This window comes from Triplophysa dalaica, chromosome 2 (assembly GCF_015846415.1).
Source record: "Triplophysa dalaica isolate WHDGS20190420 chromosome 2, ASM1584641v1, whole genome shotgun sequence".
Classification (NCBI taxonomy): Eukaryota; Metazoa; Chordata; class Actinopteri; order Cypriniformes; family Nemacheilidae; genus Triplophysa; species Triplophysa dalaica.
In genome coordinates this window covers 18,551,329-18,569,514 of record NC_079543.1, presented here as the reverse complement: position 1 = coordinate 18,569,514, position 18,186 = coordinate 18,551,329, and the positions used below count along the sequence as shown (strand labels likewise).

General features: G+C 37.8%; 1 protein-coding gene across 3 annotated transcripts in view; it reads right to left on the bottom strand.

Annotated features, from left to right (window-relative positions):
- lrba (LPS responsive beige-like anchor protein) overlaps nucleotides 1-18,186 on the bottom strand; it is a 212,073-nt gene that overhangs the window by 102,794 nt on the left and 91,093 nt on the right. For all 3 annotated transcript variants that reach the window (XM_056738897.1, XM_056738916.1, XM_056738906.1), the window contains exons 35-36: nucleotides 17,356-17,464; nucleotides 3,921-4,087 (exon numbers count right to left, since the gene is read on the bottom strand). In XM_056738897.1, the coding sequence (XP_056594875.1) occupies nucleotides 3,921-4,087; nucleotides 17,356-17,464 (276 nt within the window). The remainder of the gene's footprint in view (nucleotides 1-3,920; nucleotides 4,088-17,355; nucleotides 17,465-18,186) is intronic.

The following is an 18,186-nucleotide window of genomic DNA, read 5'->3' as shown; positions in this document are numbered from 1 at the left end:
GATCTGTTCTGACTCTATTTTCTTCTCTACTCTTTTCTTCTCTACCCATTTAAAAAAAGGCTAGGCTATATGAGACCAGTTTTCTTTTTGATTGCACTTATGCTTTTGTTGTACTTGTGCTGTCCCAATTGCTTCCATTACCTACCCCACTTGTAAGTCGCTTTGGATAAAAGCGTCTGCTAAATGACTAAATGTAAATGTATATTTCTCAAGAAATGAAGAAAATATTTATTTACATTTTCATTTGACAATAACAGTAACATGGATGAATGGTTGAGTTAAATGAACTTAGTCAACACCTGAATTCGTGTACAAATTAAATAACAAAATAACTTGTCTTCAAACCAAACTGTGGAAATGGGTGTAGGGAGTGAATTTTTTTGGGATGTTTGATTTTTGTAATATGGTAAAATAACTAAAATAATTATGCTGAAACAAAATTTATTTTTATAAGAAATAGATATTTAATGTTTTTAATTCTAGTTTGTTTAATGCTACAGTAGAATATGTTATGTCTGTTATGAACAGTTTAACATACCTTTAGTCCTCATGACAAAATCATAGGATTTAATAAAAAAAACTAATGGGGGGAAATACAAGAAATTCAACGATAGTTTACACATGTCACAAATTGTGTTAAACACTGCAATGTTCAGATTTTAAACAGTGCCTATTCATTCTTCATTTGCCTTTATCTTCCGCATCTTCTCTCATCTTCAGCCTGACAGTGTTTGAGGGCGTGGAACTGCTCTGAGCGCAGCAGCAGAGTGAATTTCCATGCTACATTAGTCCTACCATCAGAATCCAATGAAGGAGAATATGAGCGGAAGCCTCATCTGTCCTCGGAGACTCCCGCTCCTCCTCTTCCTCCATCATCTTTCTTTCCAGCCAGCCACTTTACTGGTGTGTCATCTACATGAGAGATCATCTATCTTTTGACCCAAATAAACATGACCGCAACCGACAAAACCAGTTGAAGGAAAGAAAAAAATGAACGCTGTCAGTCGCCTCATTTGTGGGCACCATGTTCATTTTGTACGGTTTTGGCAGACGGCAACGCCACATGTTCACCTGCGCCACTAGACGAAAGGGTGGTAATGGATGGACAGGTGGATCTGGCTGTCTGTCGGTCTGAGATCCAATCAAAAAGAAAAAAGAGAAAAATACAAAGAAAAAAGGGCCATGGAGTGTGGCGAGCGGGACATCCCAAATCGGCAAGCATGTGTGTGTGTACGTATGTCTTTTCCTTTGTTTGCAAGAGTGCAAACCCCTACGGACCCTTCTGACAATGCTTCCACAAGCAAGAGAGTGTCGGAGCACGTGTGGAATGAAAGAAAATGAGAGAAAAAAAATCAACTAGCACCTTCGCTCTCCAGAGGACAGGGCTGCTGTAAGCTGGATATTAAGACACAAATTGCATTCAGGCGGGTCAGTAGGTGTCAGATGATATTAGATGCCTGCCATGAGGAAACAACAACTCCCATCAGCCAGGGAGGAAAATAATATTTTCATTTTCAGTCTTTTATTGAATGGAAACTTTAGGGAATATGTCTTTATGGGGGAGCGGGTGGGCTTGCAAATTTAACACTCCCAACAAAAGGGTGTAATCATGGCAGCCGAATGCCCTTTGAGGGATCTGATTTCATTTTCATGAAGGTGAAAAAAGAGATTTTGCTATTTGTGTGTGTCTGTGTGTGTTATCTCTTAACACTTAACTGTTGTTTTCTTTTATTATCTTAAGCATTGTAAGTGTCGCTTTGTCATTTCTAATGGTTTTACAGCAAAACCAATACAGACAAGTGCACCAGTCACACCTAATGTACGTTTCACTGATAAAACGTGTACCATACTTTTACCAGCCATAGAAAACAGCATTTCCACTTTTATATTCATCAAGATTATTCAGTATGAAATGTACCATTTCACCATTTTCGCGATTTTACTACAATAATGAATACAGAATGTATATATATATATTTATATATATATATATATATATATATATATACAAATATATGCAACACTTTAAAACAGAATTCTTGTCTTCCGATATGTATTAAAAAATAAATATTCTTAATTAAAATAAAATATCAGACTTGTGTTTTGAATTATAATTCCATGTCTATATAAGTTTATTTGTGCATTAGGTTATAGTGTATATATTTTCTGTCACAAACAATATGTCAGCCCCATCATTCATAGTTTGGGGTAGTAAGATCATATAATTTGCATCTTTTTAGTAGCTAGTAACACCAGGAAGAAAACGTTTGTTTACGTGTGTGTGATTTTCAGATGGTGGTGACAATTCAATGAATGAAGCTGAAAATTAATCTTCTCTGAATTCATGCTTAATAATAGTCGAATGCTACGGTAGTTCTGCAAATATTTATTATAAATATTTGATGTGACGGTATGCATCATTTTCGCTCCTGACAGTGTCTACATACTGGGTTTCAACAAGAAAAAAATATATTTTGTGAGCAAATGAAAGCAGCTGGAGGTTGCACCAAAAACCCATCTGAAGACATTTAACAGCATAATTAATGTACACAAACATTTTTTCCGCCTGTTTTCTGAACAACCAGTGCTTTAGAAACCCATCTCGTATAACTAAGTTGACACTTGCAGCTGCGAGTTTCATGTTGTCTTGGGTGTGTGTGTGTGTTTGTGTGTACAGTATTTTCCTCCTCGTACTTCCAGATGTTGTTCTCTCTCTGTAGTTACCGATCTCCAGCTCTCCTACATTTCTGCCCATGACCTTCTGGGTAATTGAGCAGAAGTATTGATGTAACGGCAGGGTCTGATTGTGATTTATTAAACGTGCTCTGAGGCTGTGCCAGCGTCACCATGCGCCCATCGCATGCTATTACAGAAGTCATCAATAGCCCTGCTGCATAAAGGCCAGTAATGGGGAGCGAGCCAAGAGAGCTCTGCTATTATACGACTGCCGAACTCTGAGAGAAAAGAATAGAGAGCAGACAGGTCTCCAAACCTCCAGAGGAACACGTTTCTTTACAACATGTAGAGCTTGAACAACGAGCCAATGAGCTTCTTGGGCAGCAAACTCTATTAGAGGAAACCACTGCATGACGGCATCATTAAGGAATATTTCTGCCTGTTTACAGAAATAAATACCTCTCCTTATGTTTCCTTCAGTAATGTCTAGGTAACGTTTACTGGCTTTTATCCTATTCCAACAGCAATGCATCATGTATGGAAACCGAAGCAATAAGACATAACCCAGGCTCACAACCGTGACTGCAGGACTCCATTAGAGTCCATAATGGGCGGAAATGTAGGTTTTGCCTATCGTGAGAGACGTAAACTAATAAGGGCTTGAAAGATTGTAGATGATTTGGTATAAAATACAGTAGGGTGCGGTGCAGGTGTACCATGAGCTGACGTCTCGTATATTCACCGACCGTCTGCTGTATATTGCACATAATACTGATGAAGTGAAGTGGACGCCATTGTTACTGTTTATTGCTAAAAGTCAAATCTTATAAATACAAATGCACTGAGAGGGAAACCAATCACAACAGCCTGAGAAGCGGAAGCTCACTTATATGGTATGGGTGGGACATCTTTAAACACACACTCGAAGCAGGAAACCAATCACGATGGAATGGGTCAGCTCTACCAATCTGAGCATTTCTGAAGGAGGGACCGGAAAAAATCCAGTATTTTTTTGAGAAGAGGGACAGTGGTGAACAATAGACTTGAAATATGTGATATAAAAGCGTTTTTTGAAACTCGAAAGATGAGCATCCATTGTTAAACACCCAAAAAACATAATCAAAGCTTCAAAAACTGAGTGCCTCATTTAAGCATCAACTTAAATGATAAACTTAACAGTTTAGTAAGACCTAGAATATACATTGTTTAACCCAGCACTCTAAATTGTCTAACTAAAGTGGTACCTGATAGCGGTGCTTCCCCAGGCGCCATGCTTGTCTGTCAGGATGTTGACGATCTTCTGGATGAGCTGGGTGGACGTGACGTGATCTCTGTACTTGGCGGCCCTGATGAGGTGATCGCACATCTTCTCCTCATCGCGTTTCTCAGCGGCATACTGAGCACTATGAGACTAAACAGAAAAAAAGCAAAGCTGTAAATAGTCAGCGGGTTCATTTTATGCATTTGCAGATTACACCATTCACATCTAGCAGATGTGCTTTAAATCGATATAGATGACTTCCTCTTGTTTGATTATTTAACCTCATCAGAAGAAGAAACACTATTGATGAACTCTCAGCTACTGTAATTAATATTTTATATCATATTGAACAACACAATGTCTGGTATTATATTTCCTTTGAAGCCACACTAATTATAACAAAACCTTAAACTAGTGGTACTCTCAAAAATCTTAACAACATAACAGTTGCACTGCTTGGTTTATTTCAGGTTGGAAATGACCTAAAGTAAAGACTTGTAGTTTAGCTAGAGAGGCGTTAATTCAATAACAGTTTTCAATGATTTAGTAAGTGAGCTGTTTTAGGCTAATGTGATTGGGATTGGAGATGCTCTGTTCTGTATACTGTTCAAAAGTTTCTTTATTTACATTTTTGAACTAATCAAAACTATTAAAATCAGCACTTTGTTACCAGAAGAATCTTCAAGGTAGCCACCCTTTGCCTAGAATTAAAGGTACAGTATGTAATTTTTTAAAAGATCTTTTGAGAGTATACATAATATACAATAATATATTATATACATAACTATGTCTTCAGAGTTGTTTACTTACATAATGACCTTAGATAATGAAGCGATATGTTTTTTTGACCGTAGAATGAGTTATTTCTATCTACATACACAGAGGCTCCCCTGTTTCTAAATTAGCACTCAACGGAAAAACTGCTCCACAGAGTTCCTTCGGCAAAAAAGTGACATGTTTGTCCCGTGTCAGTTGCCATAGCGTTCCGAAAGGTAGGGGTGGAGTGAGCCATTGGTTGCAATTCGCAGCCTTACCCCTAGATGCTGTTAAACCTCACATTGCTCACAGATTAATCAACAAACTTTTGTAAACAGTGCTGAATCTTTTTTAAACAGTACTGAAAGAGTTCACATATATTTTTGGCTCTTATTGGCTTTTTCCGTCATAATATTGCCTATTGTTGCGTTAAAGAGGATTTAGGATATTTCCAACCTTAACACTTGGAATGTTTTAACATTATGTTTTGATCTTACTAAATACTTTAATGCTACTAAATCCAAGCGTTGCCTAAGAATTTGTGATGGGAAATTTGTGTCTTGAACGCAGCTAACCTAAATAATTTTAAAGATACATTTTAATAAATAAATAAATATTAAAAATGATTTGTATTTATTTTCTCCAAAAAGGCGGATTCATCGGATACACGCGCCGGCCAGAAGTTGACTTATTTTGTTACAATATAACAATTTATTTTATATTTTTATATTCATATGTTATATTGTGTATTGATTGTATTTAATTAAAACTACTCCGAAGTTATTGATTCTTTGCGGAGGTCTATTGGAAGTCAAGATGGGCCACATAAAGTTTGTTTATTGATGCTGCTGAAACCGTCTTTAGCTTGTTTTCCCTTTTAAAAAAACATAAATGTTTTATTTCACTCCATGCAGTCTTATCACATAATTCAGAACACATGTTTACAAAAATATTTTACTTTGGCAATGGCCCTGTAGATTTAGCAACATGCAGAAAAATATCATAATTATTATAATATTAAAATTATAATAATCTGTCTGCAACCATTAACTGAAAGTTATACAGTTTCAGTATTTCTTTTTGTTCTAAAAAATGGAACCAGTTCTTGATTTCAAGCCCTAAATATAATACCCAACTTTGTCACACACAGAAATAAGTCACATACTATTTCATGTTTGTATGCTTCAGTGTTGATAAACAAGCCAACCAAAACTTCCTCCAAAGAAGAATGCTGTCCATCAGAGCGGGTGGGAAAACAAAGCGCACTACATCATTACAGACGTGTGTGTTGACGCCTGAGCCCGAGCATGTGTGCGCTGTAACTCCATACGCACAGGAAACAAATGGAACTCTGGGTCATTTCCAGCCCGGTGTCACAGTGATTAATAACACTGGACATGTATTTGCTAATGCCTTCGGGCTACGCTAAAAAATGTAGAAACTACCCATAATGCAATAGGAGACATTTTTCTTTGTCACAATTTGTTATCAGAAAAGGCCTTTGAACTTGGATGTGATGCTTTAACAACGTGCGTCGTTGCAAATATCCGTTTTGATACGAAACTTAAATTCTGTTTTATCTCTTCGTACAGGAAGAATAAACGAACAAACCTTCCTTTGTGAAAACCAAAAGCGTTTGGATCAGAATCAATAAATCAAGTGATGTGTAACAAAGCTGCAGTGCCGGTGAGACGCTGTTCTGAATTCACCCTAGAACAGACGAAAACAGCAAACCAAGCAAAAACAAAGAACAACATGGCTTTTGTTTTTATCTGATTCTGATGCAACGTCTAGCAAACAGCAATCAAGCGAAAAGGTTACAGCCACCGCTAGAGCTCGTTTTAATGTAATTCCCTCAGCTTCATCCATTGCGTGTTATGGCCTTAAATTAAATTAGCCGCGGACGGCACCCGCCTCAGACAACAAATACAGTAGTGGCAGCAGTCTGGGGCGGACGCCGAAACCTGCATCGGCGAAGTTAGCAGTAAACGCTCCAAAGTGCCTTCTAATGGGCCCTCCTCTCCAATTTGAGGATCGACTCCTCTTGTATGACAGAAAATCCATAGAGATAAATCACATTAGGGGGGCTTCCCTCTCCTAATTATCAATCTGTGTCTCATTTCGCTGCTCTTAGCTCTACATTGACCTTAAAGGCGGGAGAAGAAAGAGTTGGAATAAAAGAGAAGGACAATGTAAAGGGTGGATGTTTAAACGTGAACCTATTTGGGTGTCTGGCGTAACAAAGGAGCGGGAAGCAAGGAATGGAAAGAAAGGCAGCGATTTGTCTCTGTGTGCAGAAGGTCACGTCGGGGTAATAAATGAAAAATTGTAGAGGGGTAACATTTGTGTTGATGAAAGAATGGAAGAGGAAATAGAGGTTTAGGGTAAAACATGGGTTGACCTTAATACAATAACAGGTGCACAGAGAGATTGCTGATGTCGTTGATCAATGCAAAGCAATGTAGTGTGTGTGTTTGTGTGTGTGTGTGTGTGTGTGTGTGTGTGTGTGTGTACTAAAACTTTACGTATAAAGGGAATGAATTATTTGCAAAAAATTCTGCAGGAGTCCTGAAATATACAATATCCATGGAAACAAAGGTAAAAGGTGATTTTCAAACCTCATTGAAGCTTCTGAAGCAACAAGACTAATCATCCATATTTTTTCATTGTTCCTTTCAGCGAGCGATTAACACGTTATTAATTAGCTGTCATGAGTTCAAACACTTTGGCATAAACAGGCACTTTATCAACTAGTGTCAACGGCCACCAAATCCCTGAGCTCCGTAATGGGCTTTGTAATTTTCATGAACTTCCTGACAAATGGCTTCCTTACGGCTCAACATTCGGGCAAAATTACAGGAAACATCCAGGTGAAATAAATACAGTGACATTATCACGTTCGGACATGTGATTATATGACATCATAATATTTGTGGGACCCACCACTGGTCTTCCACATGTTTGGCAGTCTGTTGAAGGGCCGACCACAAACTCCGGTTACAGTGCAGTTCAAGCACGTATAGAGGCCGAAAAATAACCATGACAGCAATGTGTTTATGACTTTAGACAGACTAATCATCTACATCTCCAAATGCTCGGTGTTCTGCAGAAGTGAATCGGACAGGGTCAGTACTCATTACCTTCAATGCAGGACAAGCCTGTGTAGTCATATTATTATAACCACTTCAACTGTATTGTCTCCAGTCATTTAGACACACATGTATTTACTTGCTATACATTTTTATGTGTGACAATGGCAAGAAACTGAGTTTTATTCTTGTGTGGAAAAACCTTACTTTAGTGTTTGTAGATACGAAAATGTACATTTATAAAAACAAAAGTACATGGTGAACCAAGTATAAATAGTTTTACAAAATAAACAAACCATTTTTTTGGCCCAAACGTAAAGAGATAGTTCACCCAAAAATGAAAATTTTGTCACGAATTAGTCACTTTCTAGTTGTTACAAATCTGTATAAATCCTTTTGTTTGGTTAAAAACACAGAGAAAGATATTTGGAAGAATGCTTTTAACCAAACAGTTCTTGGACCTCATTGACAACCATAGCAGGAAAAATTAAAATGGTAGTCAAAAGTGCCCCAGAACTGTTTGTTGTCCAACATTCTTCAAATATCTTCTTTGGTGATCAACAATAAAAAAAAAGTATGTTTTCCTACTATGGCAGTCAACAGGGGGCAAAATCTGTTTGGTTATAAGAATTCTTCCAAATATCTTTCTCTGTGTTCATCTGAACAAAGAAATGCATACAGATTTTTTTAAAGGATGACAGAATTTGTATTTTTTTGGTGAACTATCCCTTTAACCTGTAGAGAACATATGAAGAGTTGGTTGGATATGAACGTGGTAACAAATTGTGGCCAGCAGTCTCATCTCCTTCCTTAACACAGTAGTAGTGTTAAACAAAACAATCATCATCTGCCAGACAGCAGAACTCATTATGTTCCATCAACCCATCTGCATGCGAGCTAGCGTGACACAATACAACCAGACATGTATGCAGGTCTATGTGCTGCTGCACGCATGTTAAAAGCACGTTTGTGAGAGTGCGAGCTGTGAAAACAGTGGGGATCTTGTTAAACTGCTTGATTTGCACTCTGCTGACAGTGAAGTACACATCCCAGTGATCATCTTCCTCTCCCCTGCACTCCCTCAGGGTTTCATTTACACCAGGAAACCATCCCACTGATGCCTCTGTCCTTGCCACATTTGAGTGGATGCAAACACTGTCTGCTGTATCCGTGCGTCCAACTCAAGAGTGGATGGAAGATATCAGAGAAACAAAAGTCTACGCCGTGTCATCTAGCCAATCTCATTTGAGATATTTTCCTTGTGCTTGATCTATTGACCCGATTTCCTTTCGATTTTGGTAAAAAATTGTAGTCAGGGGAATTCGGACAAAAGCGAGCAGGGAACGCGAAAAAGTGACAACTGAGAAAAATGACGCCTTAAAAGTACAATAGCCAACAAAAGTCACGGCGTGACAGAGGCTGACAGGCGCTTCAATTCTGGAGCGATACTGCTGTCAGCCAACGCCTCTCCGTATTGATTTCTCTCCATCCCTTGTTCCCTTGGCGATAGATGGAGCAGGAATCTAGAATAGAGCAATGGAACGCAGGAGAGAGTGAGAAACAATCTCGCACCCCCCACATCCGTTCCAGAGTCGGGTTGACCATCAAGGTTAACACAGGAGCAACAACTTATCAAAAGTATCTCTGGCTTCACCCTCCTTCATTTTGTGCTTTAATGGACTAGTCACAATGCACGGATGGCAGACTCTTCATCTTTCTCCACCCCCTCTAAAAAAAAAGGCATTTCTTTGGTTCCATTACTCTGCGTGGGCAACGGGCAGCTGACTCGCGCAACTTCAAGGTCACGCCGCGTGAAAAATTGTAGGAATTAACTGTCCTTTTGAGGTGAAAAATAGTCAAATGAAGGAGATGTACGGCGAGTGATAAATGAACATGTCTGCCGGCAGGCGCCGAGGAGCAGGTGTGGATGAATGTGAATGCGGGATAATGTTTTTACTTCTGGTAAATATACGGAAACTGAATAAAGCACAGTGTTACTGTGGGAAAGGTGATGCGCAGATAACAGGTCACAAAATAAGTAATAGTGTTTTTTCCGGTATAAAGCTGATGTGTGTGATTTATTTATTGTAAATAGTGTCTGATATTTTGTGAACACTGCAGCACTGTTAATTTTAATCTCATATCCTAACTGCATGCAATCCATAGGGGTCCTATGAGAGTGGGTGCCAAAAAAGAAGTTCTTCACAACGGGTGCTAACACATCTGTGACAATAACCAATAGTACAGAAGTTCTTCTCTAAGCATTTTCAAACGTGGCAAAACAAAAGAGAAACGATTATTTTGTGCTGTTTGGTGGAGTTATGCAGTAATACTTCTGACTTTATTATGTTTCCTCGAGGGACTACCACAACAGATTGATACAAATAAATGCTAGCAGAGGCCACTAGCAGCCTAGTGGGTGCTGGAATTAGCATTAAACTAGTAAATCATTCATTCTGATGATGAAACAGCCAATGCAAAACATGATGCTTTGATTGCTATTGTTTGATAATGCTCTTGTTTGCTGAAGTCAGACACTAGTTCCACCTTCTGGATGACATCACACACGTCATTGAAGACAGAAAGTGATGACTGCACTGTACAAAATGTCACATATTTCAACTTACAAATGTTAGTTCAAATGTTGCCTTAAATTTTTATGTTAAATCAAAATGGCTTTACAAGGTACTTAATTTAAATTATGTTACACTGATTTAGAAAATCTAGATGCATTTTATGTAATTTAAAAAAATCTAGATTAAAATCTAGTATTTCATCTTCATTTTAAAAGTCAGTTTAATATAATTAAAATTCAAGTTACATAAAAATGTAAGGCAGCTTCTGAACTAAACTTTTTAAATTGACTTTTCTACAGCGTGGCCATATATTTCAGGTCAAAGCTAAAAAATGTCAAACAATTACAGAATAAAAGTTTTTGTTTAAAGAATGTATGTCTGTGCACTGTGCATATTAATTTTGTATTTATAAAGTGTGTATTTAAGAAAATATAAAATGAATAACATTTATACATAATTTAAATTATTGGTAAATATAAATATATATATATAGATGTATTTGTGTGTTTTTGAGTTTATAAATAAAGTATGCACAGTACACAGATATAATATTATGTAACACAAATATATATTCTGGATGTGATTAATCGCGATAAATCGTTTGACAACATAATTTTTTTTTTCTTCAAAAAGACAAAATATTGCATAATCTTACACATTGACATTTGTAACAGAAGAAGCATCCACCGAACTTGGCATAACAGACAAACCTATTCCTAGTAGTATGACTTAGCATCTTCACAAGTCCAACAGCATGCCGGTGCTTATTCCACCCACAGCACAAAAGAGCAAAATAAGCTCAACACACGCTGTAAGTTTGAGGTAGCACAGTCTGTTTGCATGACCAACGGAAAACATATTGGCCGCTATCCTTCCAAAACCAAATTCACTATTTTTCAGGAAAAACACTTTACTTTTAAATAATGAAATACAGTGCTGTCAAAGTTGACAGGCGCTTTTTACAGGTGCTTTTTATTGGTTAAAGATTTGCAAAACCCAGTGACAAACATATAGGGTGACTAATAATAATGATCTATGGCAAAAAGAAAATCTAGAAATATGGAGATACAAATCTAAAATGGAGAAAACTCTAACACTAGGTTCCAATCAAACTCGAATTAAGCATTAAGCGGTAAAAATCAGGCGGTGCGAATGACGTGAATAGGCCAACACGATTAATGCAAATGCGCGTCAATCTCATCTTCCACGAAGGTTGAAATATTTGTCAGATCGCGTCACTCAGGCGAAAATAACAAACTTTGATTGCGTTTGTTGTGAACACAGCATAAGTCTAACTGAGCAGTTGTACAACTGTGGTGCGCATATGACCACAGCAGCAGAAGAGCTGTATGCGCCAGAGGCTCAGGGACTAGATATAATGACCTGCTGCACTGACATCACCTTGGGAATTAATTATAGAAAGAAAAGTGAGAGAAAGAGAGAGTCCATGTATATTTCGAAAAGCCATTTTTTTGTTGTAAAGGTGCCATTTACTGTGAAGTCTAAAAGATTACTGCTGACTTATCAAAGGGCACGGGTGTAACCTTAATGAAGCCTTTAAGCACACATCATTTAGATTTCCTTTTGTGTGGCTACTACAAAAAACTGTCAGAGGCTGTTAGAGATTTACTAAACGCGCATCCCGGAATAATACGAGGTCACTAGTCTCATCCCGGAGTTGATGTCATTAACTCTCGGTTTCCTATTACAGGAGCAGAGACACTAAACGCTAATGAATTGGCCCATCACCTCTGTTCACACACGCACTTCAGACGGGAGTCAACTCAATTACACTCCATCACATTTGGATCAAGTGAGCGCTAACAAAAAAAGAACAATGACCTTGTTTTATCGCATGCTAAAGATCTCTGGCCTCCCCCACAGTTGATTTCTAATAAAGAAAAGACTCATTAAAGAAACAAGTCACTCTCTCTAAATCTGTCCTTTATATTCACCCTCGCAGGTATCGGCCTCTCTCGTACAGTTGTTACCGGAAAAAATCCGTATTAGGGATCCTATTAGAAAAAGAACACTAAAAGATAATTGGATTTCCAGCGGTTATCTTTGTGTCCGTCAGGACCCCGCTGTCGCTGTAATCTCACTCTCAAGGGGTACAGATAACTCAATCCCAGAGCGGATGGATGCGTGTGAGTCTCTGAGAGAGGGACGGGGGAGCGGAGGAGTGTATAAAGGCATATGTTATCCATCTAAGTAATAAAAATGTGTCTAAATCAACGCTATCTACCGACATCTTTTGTGCTGGATTTGAACTCTGACAGGGAACAAACATAAATTTATTTTTATTTCCTAAATAACTCAAAAACTGGCGAACGCACGAACAAAGGCCGTCTTCAGCACTGCCACCTCTCTCCTAAAACCCATTGCTCAGGTAAACAATACAGGAGCGCTGGAGATTCACACTCAAGAATAAGATCATGTACAACTAAATGTTAACACATATTTTGAATGTATTTGAGACCACGGTAAAAATGCAGCAAATCGCAAACATGAAAATATGATCAAACGGAAAACAAACTTTTAGTTCCCATACGCCTCATATTTCATGTTGTTCCCTTAAACATCCAAATCCAGTGTAAACTGCTCTTCAGGACAGGGGGGTTTGTGTGATCCCTCTGGGGCATCTTTCACCAGCCTGTTATTTTTATTGTGGCCGTGCAAAATGAAACCGGTAGCTTAGAGAAGATGGCAAGAGCCGGAACGGATGAAAATCAATACGGCAATATCAGTGGTGCACTTATCGGAGGCTCACTGCTTTTCAAGGGTCACAGAGGAGCAACTATATCTAAGTGAGGGATTCAATACTGAGACAGATTCTTGAGATATCTGTGCTGTGTACGGAATGGGAGACGAGAAGCAATCTTGTATGGAACTAAAAAAAATGTTTTCTTCTCATTTCTAAGACACAAATAAAACCATCCGATTAGTTCAAATGAGACTCCGAATGTACTGTATTATACTTTTACCACATCTGAGTCGAATAGGTGGTTGATTCAATTTAATTTTGATAAAAATCAGGATACAATAGTATGAATACAAAACCACACTAGAATAGTTTTGCTGGATTTTACATATGGTTTGAAAAGAAGTGAATAAAAGTCGTATCACTCCAATGTATTGTGGGATGACATTTTTCGTCCCCCTATGAGAAGCTTTTCAATTTCGGAAACTCCATTATCATCCTCAGAAGACCTAAAGCCCTATAATCAATAACTACATGTAACTAACTGGGATTCCAATTTCATTTTTAAATGACTGTTCAAGAGACCATCTAAAGACTATTGAAACCACCATCTTTGTATCTAACATAGAGCATTTTTCCACCATCGTGCCGAACCGTTCCAAGCACAGTCTTGAACGGTTACAGTAATGTTTCCACGTAAAGCATGGTTTAACACAATTACAAAATGTTCTCGGCAAGGAATAAAAGAATGCTTGCAGAGACGTTATACTTCAGTCTCTTGTGTTACTAAAGGCTGGAATACACTACACGACTTATCTGAACAGTTAAAAGACTAGACACTTTTTGAAATTTTGCCGAGAAAAACAGGGCATCACACACTAAACGATAAAATCTGCGGACTGGCGTTGACGAGAAGTCCAGACTGAAAATCTGGGCAAAATCTGAGCAAAAGTCTTGTGGTGTATTCCAGCTTTAAGGCAGCGCGTGATACGTTTGTGTTTACATTTGAAAGATTTCCGCTATCAGCCCTGCAGTGAAAAATGACATACCGGGTGGCCGGGATCGGCACGGAGTGGAACGATTAAGCAACGAGAACGTTTCGGCGCGATGGTGGAAAGCGCTCATAGTTTCTCGCATTACAGTTGAGTTTTAAAGGGATACTTCACCCAAACCTGTATACATTTCTTTATTTGCTGAAAACAGAGGAAGATATCTGAAAAAATGTCAAATCTCATCCGCCATTTTCTGCCATAGTAGGGAACAAAAATACTATGGGAGTCAACAGCGGAAGAGATTTGCCAATCTTCCAGATATCTTCATGTGTATTCAGCAGAATTCATACAGGTTTTGAACAATCTGAGACTGGGCAAATGATGACAGAATTTTCATTTTTTTCACTTTAAGTCATTGCTTTGGTCATGTAGCGCATCTGTGTTGTTAAAATGAGGCGTAACTGCACCTGTCAGTGCTGGTCTAGTCATTTGACACAGTCTTGGTGGCATACCCTACCCCACACAGAACAGTATTATGTGAAATTTCAAGTAGGGTGTACACAATACTGTGACGGGTAACTACGGAGACCTGACTTTGTATTAATGCGATGTTGAAAGAACATTTTCAGGCCCTTTATAAAATGTATATATTTGACCGAGCAGTGAAGAATGATACAAAGAAACAACATCTTAATGTGTTTTTTAACAATTCATCCAACTAATGTGCCTGACATCTATCATTTGTGCATTTTCTTTCCACATTTGCCAGAATATCCAGCAGTATATGTGCGAATAATATGTTCTCCGCTGTGAGTGAGGCTGGAAAAGCAGAAAGAATCGGACCAGAGGGGCCAATTAAGACTGAAAAGGGAAAGCTAAGCATGTCCCCAGAGTCCGGCCGTCTTCCACAGAGCGTCTGGGAGAATTTGACCAATCCTGGGAATTTGGGACAGCGGGAATGATGAGGAAGGGTGTTCCGAGGTCCCCTCTAAATGTCACCGTGGGGTACAGCAGCTTGTTCAGGCAGCGTGTATTCAAGCTTTACTGCCACTTCTTGTCGGTTTCGCAGGGCAAGTGCTGCAGGCACTTAACATTGTTTTGTGTTCATGCTGTAATGGTCTTGACATCAGATCTGTTGTCTGTTGCCAGCCAATATGAGCACATGGTCAGCGCACACAGCTGGAACCGATCCACCAGTGTATCTTTATTACCATATCTTAAAGCTTACTTTAGTTTACCATATCTCATACATCAAACTTAAATACTTCCATCCGTTGGTATTGTTTGTACTTCAAATAGTACTGCACTGCAATGTAAGTGTGTTTTATATTTATTTACCATGAGGGAGAAAAGTAACAGGATTGTAAAATTTGTTCAAATTTGTAAAAACTATTATTTTCTTATACTATTGATTATATGATTTTACATTCATTTTACAATTATTTTATTATATTGTTTATTTAATATTTGAATTGTCCATTCATTTTACTCTTTTGTTATATTTTATTTAAATTTTATAACTGTGCATAATTTTTTACAATTGTTTTATTATATTTTTATATAATTTTACATAAATTGTACAATTATTTTCTTGTATTTTTTTATTAATATACTTTTTATATTAGAGCTGCAATGCTTGTGTATCATCATCTCTATAGAAAACGTAAAATAAAAACTTTATTTACCATTTATAAAACACTGTGATTGTCCTGCAAAACCTGACCTCACAACTCAAATTATAAATCATTATAATAAGTTTACTATTGTGAATCAATTTAAAGAAAGCTCTTACTCTATAACAGTGTTCAAAAGTATATTTTTTTTACAAAAAAAGCTATAGGTAACATGGATTTAATTTTTCACAAACAATAAATGTGCCCCAAAAACTATTCTGATCCTTCTGATACTGATTACATCACAATCTCATCATACATCAAAGGCAAGTTAAGAGTCAAAACAGAGAACAGCAAGACACTGGTAAAGTATTTAAGGAAAGCTGCCAATATAAGCCGATGCAAACTATGACCCTAATAAACCAGACTACTGCAGACCTGAGCCATGACAGCTATCTCTAATTTTACATGTTTACTTTTAATACCGTCCTTCGCATGTTTTACTTCCCATAGCCTCAGATCAGAGCCCCCGCATTGAACCTTTCTGAAAGCATAACATTTTACAACTGCAGGGTGGGAGATGTCATATACATAGCAGAGCCCACACCCCCTTTACGATGTCACATCCTGCCCCAGTACCAGACAGAACCAGAGGGAGGGATGGGAAATAAGGGAGGGAGACAGAAATGAAAAGATGCTATATTCCTGTCACTGCTGAAAATCTCCCGCAATGGGAGCAAAACAGGCAGAACATGAGTCAGAAGGGAATCATGAGAAAAAAAGACACAGGTAGACAGAAATGCAGAAGGAATGAGAAATGAGACTGCGGCGATAAAAGAGGTGATGTGTGTGTGTTTGGTGGGGGAGTAGTGAAGGAATGCCCCATGGCTGTGCTATAAGGAATAAATCAAATGCATTGCTGTGTTTTGGTAAGATACATGCCAAACACAATCTCTGTAGCCAAAGTTAGAGACCTTCTTCCATATAAGTTGTGTTCGAAAAGAAAACATTTGTTCTCCCTCGCGTTGGCAGCCTCTCAGGTCCGACAGACAAAACTTTGAGTCAAACTCTTTTTAATATTCTCACAGGGACGTTACAATATCATTAGACAGGTTTTTAGAAAAGGAAATGAACCTTGAAACAAAATACATCTGCATAAAGTAAAAGTGACTTGATTGCGGAGTATGTCAAGAAAATGTAGCTAATGCTTCATTCGGCCACAGCAGAATACTTATATACTCGATGAAATAACCCGATGAGTTAAGATTTCTTTCCTGTGGTGAAGTATATCACATGGAAAAACAGGAAGTTGAGGCATGATATGTCAAATTATCATCGAATAGTCTTTAGTTAACTCTACATGTGCACTTTTTGCATTATACAACCTTAAAGATAACAAACACAGATCTTGCAACTACCTGATTTAAAAGAACTTCCTGGTTTTTTGCCACTGCAACCACTTTTACTTTATGCAGATTTATTCCATTTACCATCTGCCTATGACAAGTGGCAAACCTCAGACTAGCAAGAAGGTTGTGAAAAGTCAAGTAATTCATGTCAAGTCATTTTAAGGGATCTTTAACTAAAAAGTAGTTACTGTATAGCAAACATTACGAGCAAACATGAAAACCTAATAGGCTTTTCTGTGGTCGAGGGTCATGTAGACTGACGCTGATGATGTGTGTGCTCACCTCAAACTCGGCGTGTTTGTGGATGTCCTCTGCTCTCTGGCGGCTCAGAATAAACTCGGCCTCATTAGCGACACGCACCAGATGGTCCTTCATGGTGTGGCTCAGCAGCCTGCACATCAAAAACACATTGAACATTACGAGGTCATACCAAATTCATAATATTCATGAGAACATGAGTTTATGCTTGATTTATATGATTCATGAGAACATAAGTTCCTACCTGAGTCATATGATTCATTCAATTCAATTCAAAGTTTCCAAACTTTTCAAAGCTTTTCATAGATTGAGGCAATAGTTACTGTAGTAAAGAGATCAGGCATGTGCTGGTATAAAATTTTCATTGCTGTTCTTAATAATGTGTTAGCTACGTTATATAGTTGAAAGTAAAAAATAATAAAGTGACACCCAAACAAAGCACTCAAGAAACTAAATGAAAATACATAATGAAATATGCAAGTAGTCTTTATGGTGTAAACTACTGTGATTTCAGTGAAATGGAAACAGAATACATGAAATTACATAATTTTTTCTCAATATGGTGAAAATTGATGAAACTTAACTGAAGTTACACAGGTTTGTTCTCTACAACGTTACAGGTCCATTTAGTTATTTATTGGAATGCAGTGTTGGATAGGTAACCACAAGCTGTCTGATTTTCTATTTGGCATATTACAATATGCATAGCATTAACACAATATCAGTAATCTTAATTGTTATAATGGTGACTTTCAGTGCTTTATTTGCAATATTTTAGTATTGGCGGCGACAGAATGTGTTTGTTTAATAAACGTTTTGAAAAAAAATTGCATTTGTTATCCCTTTTGTAACCAA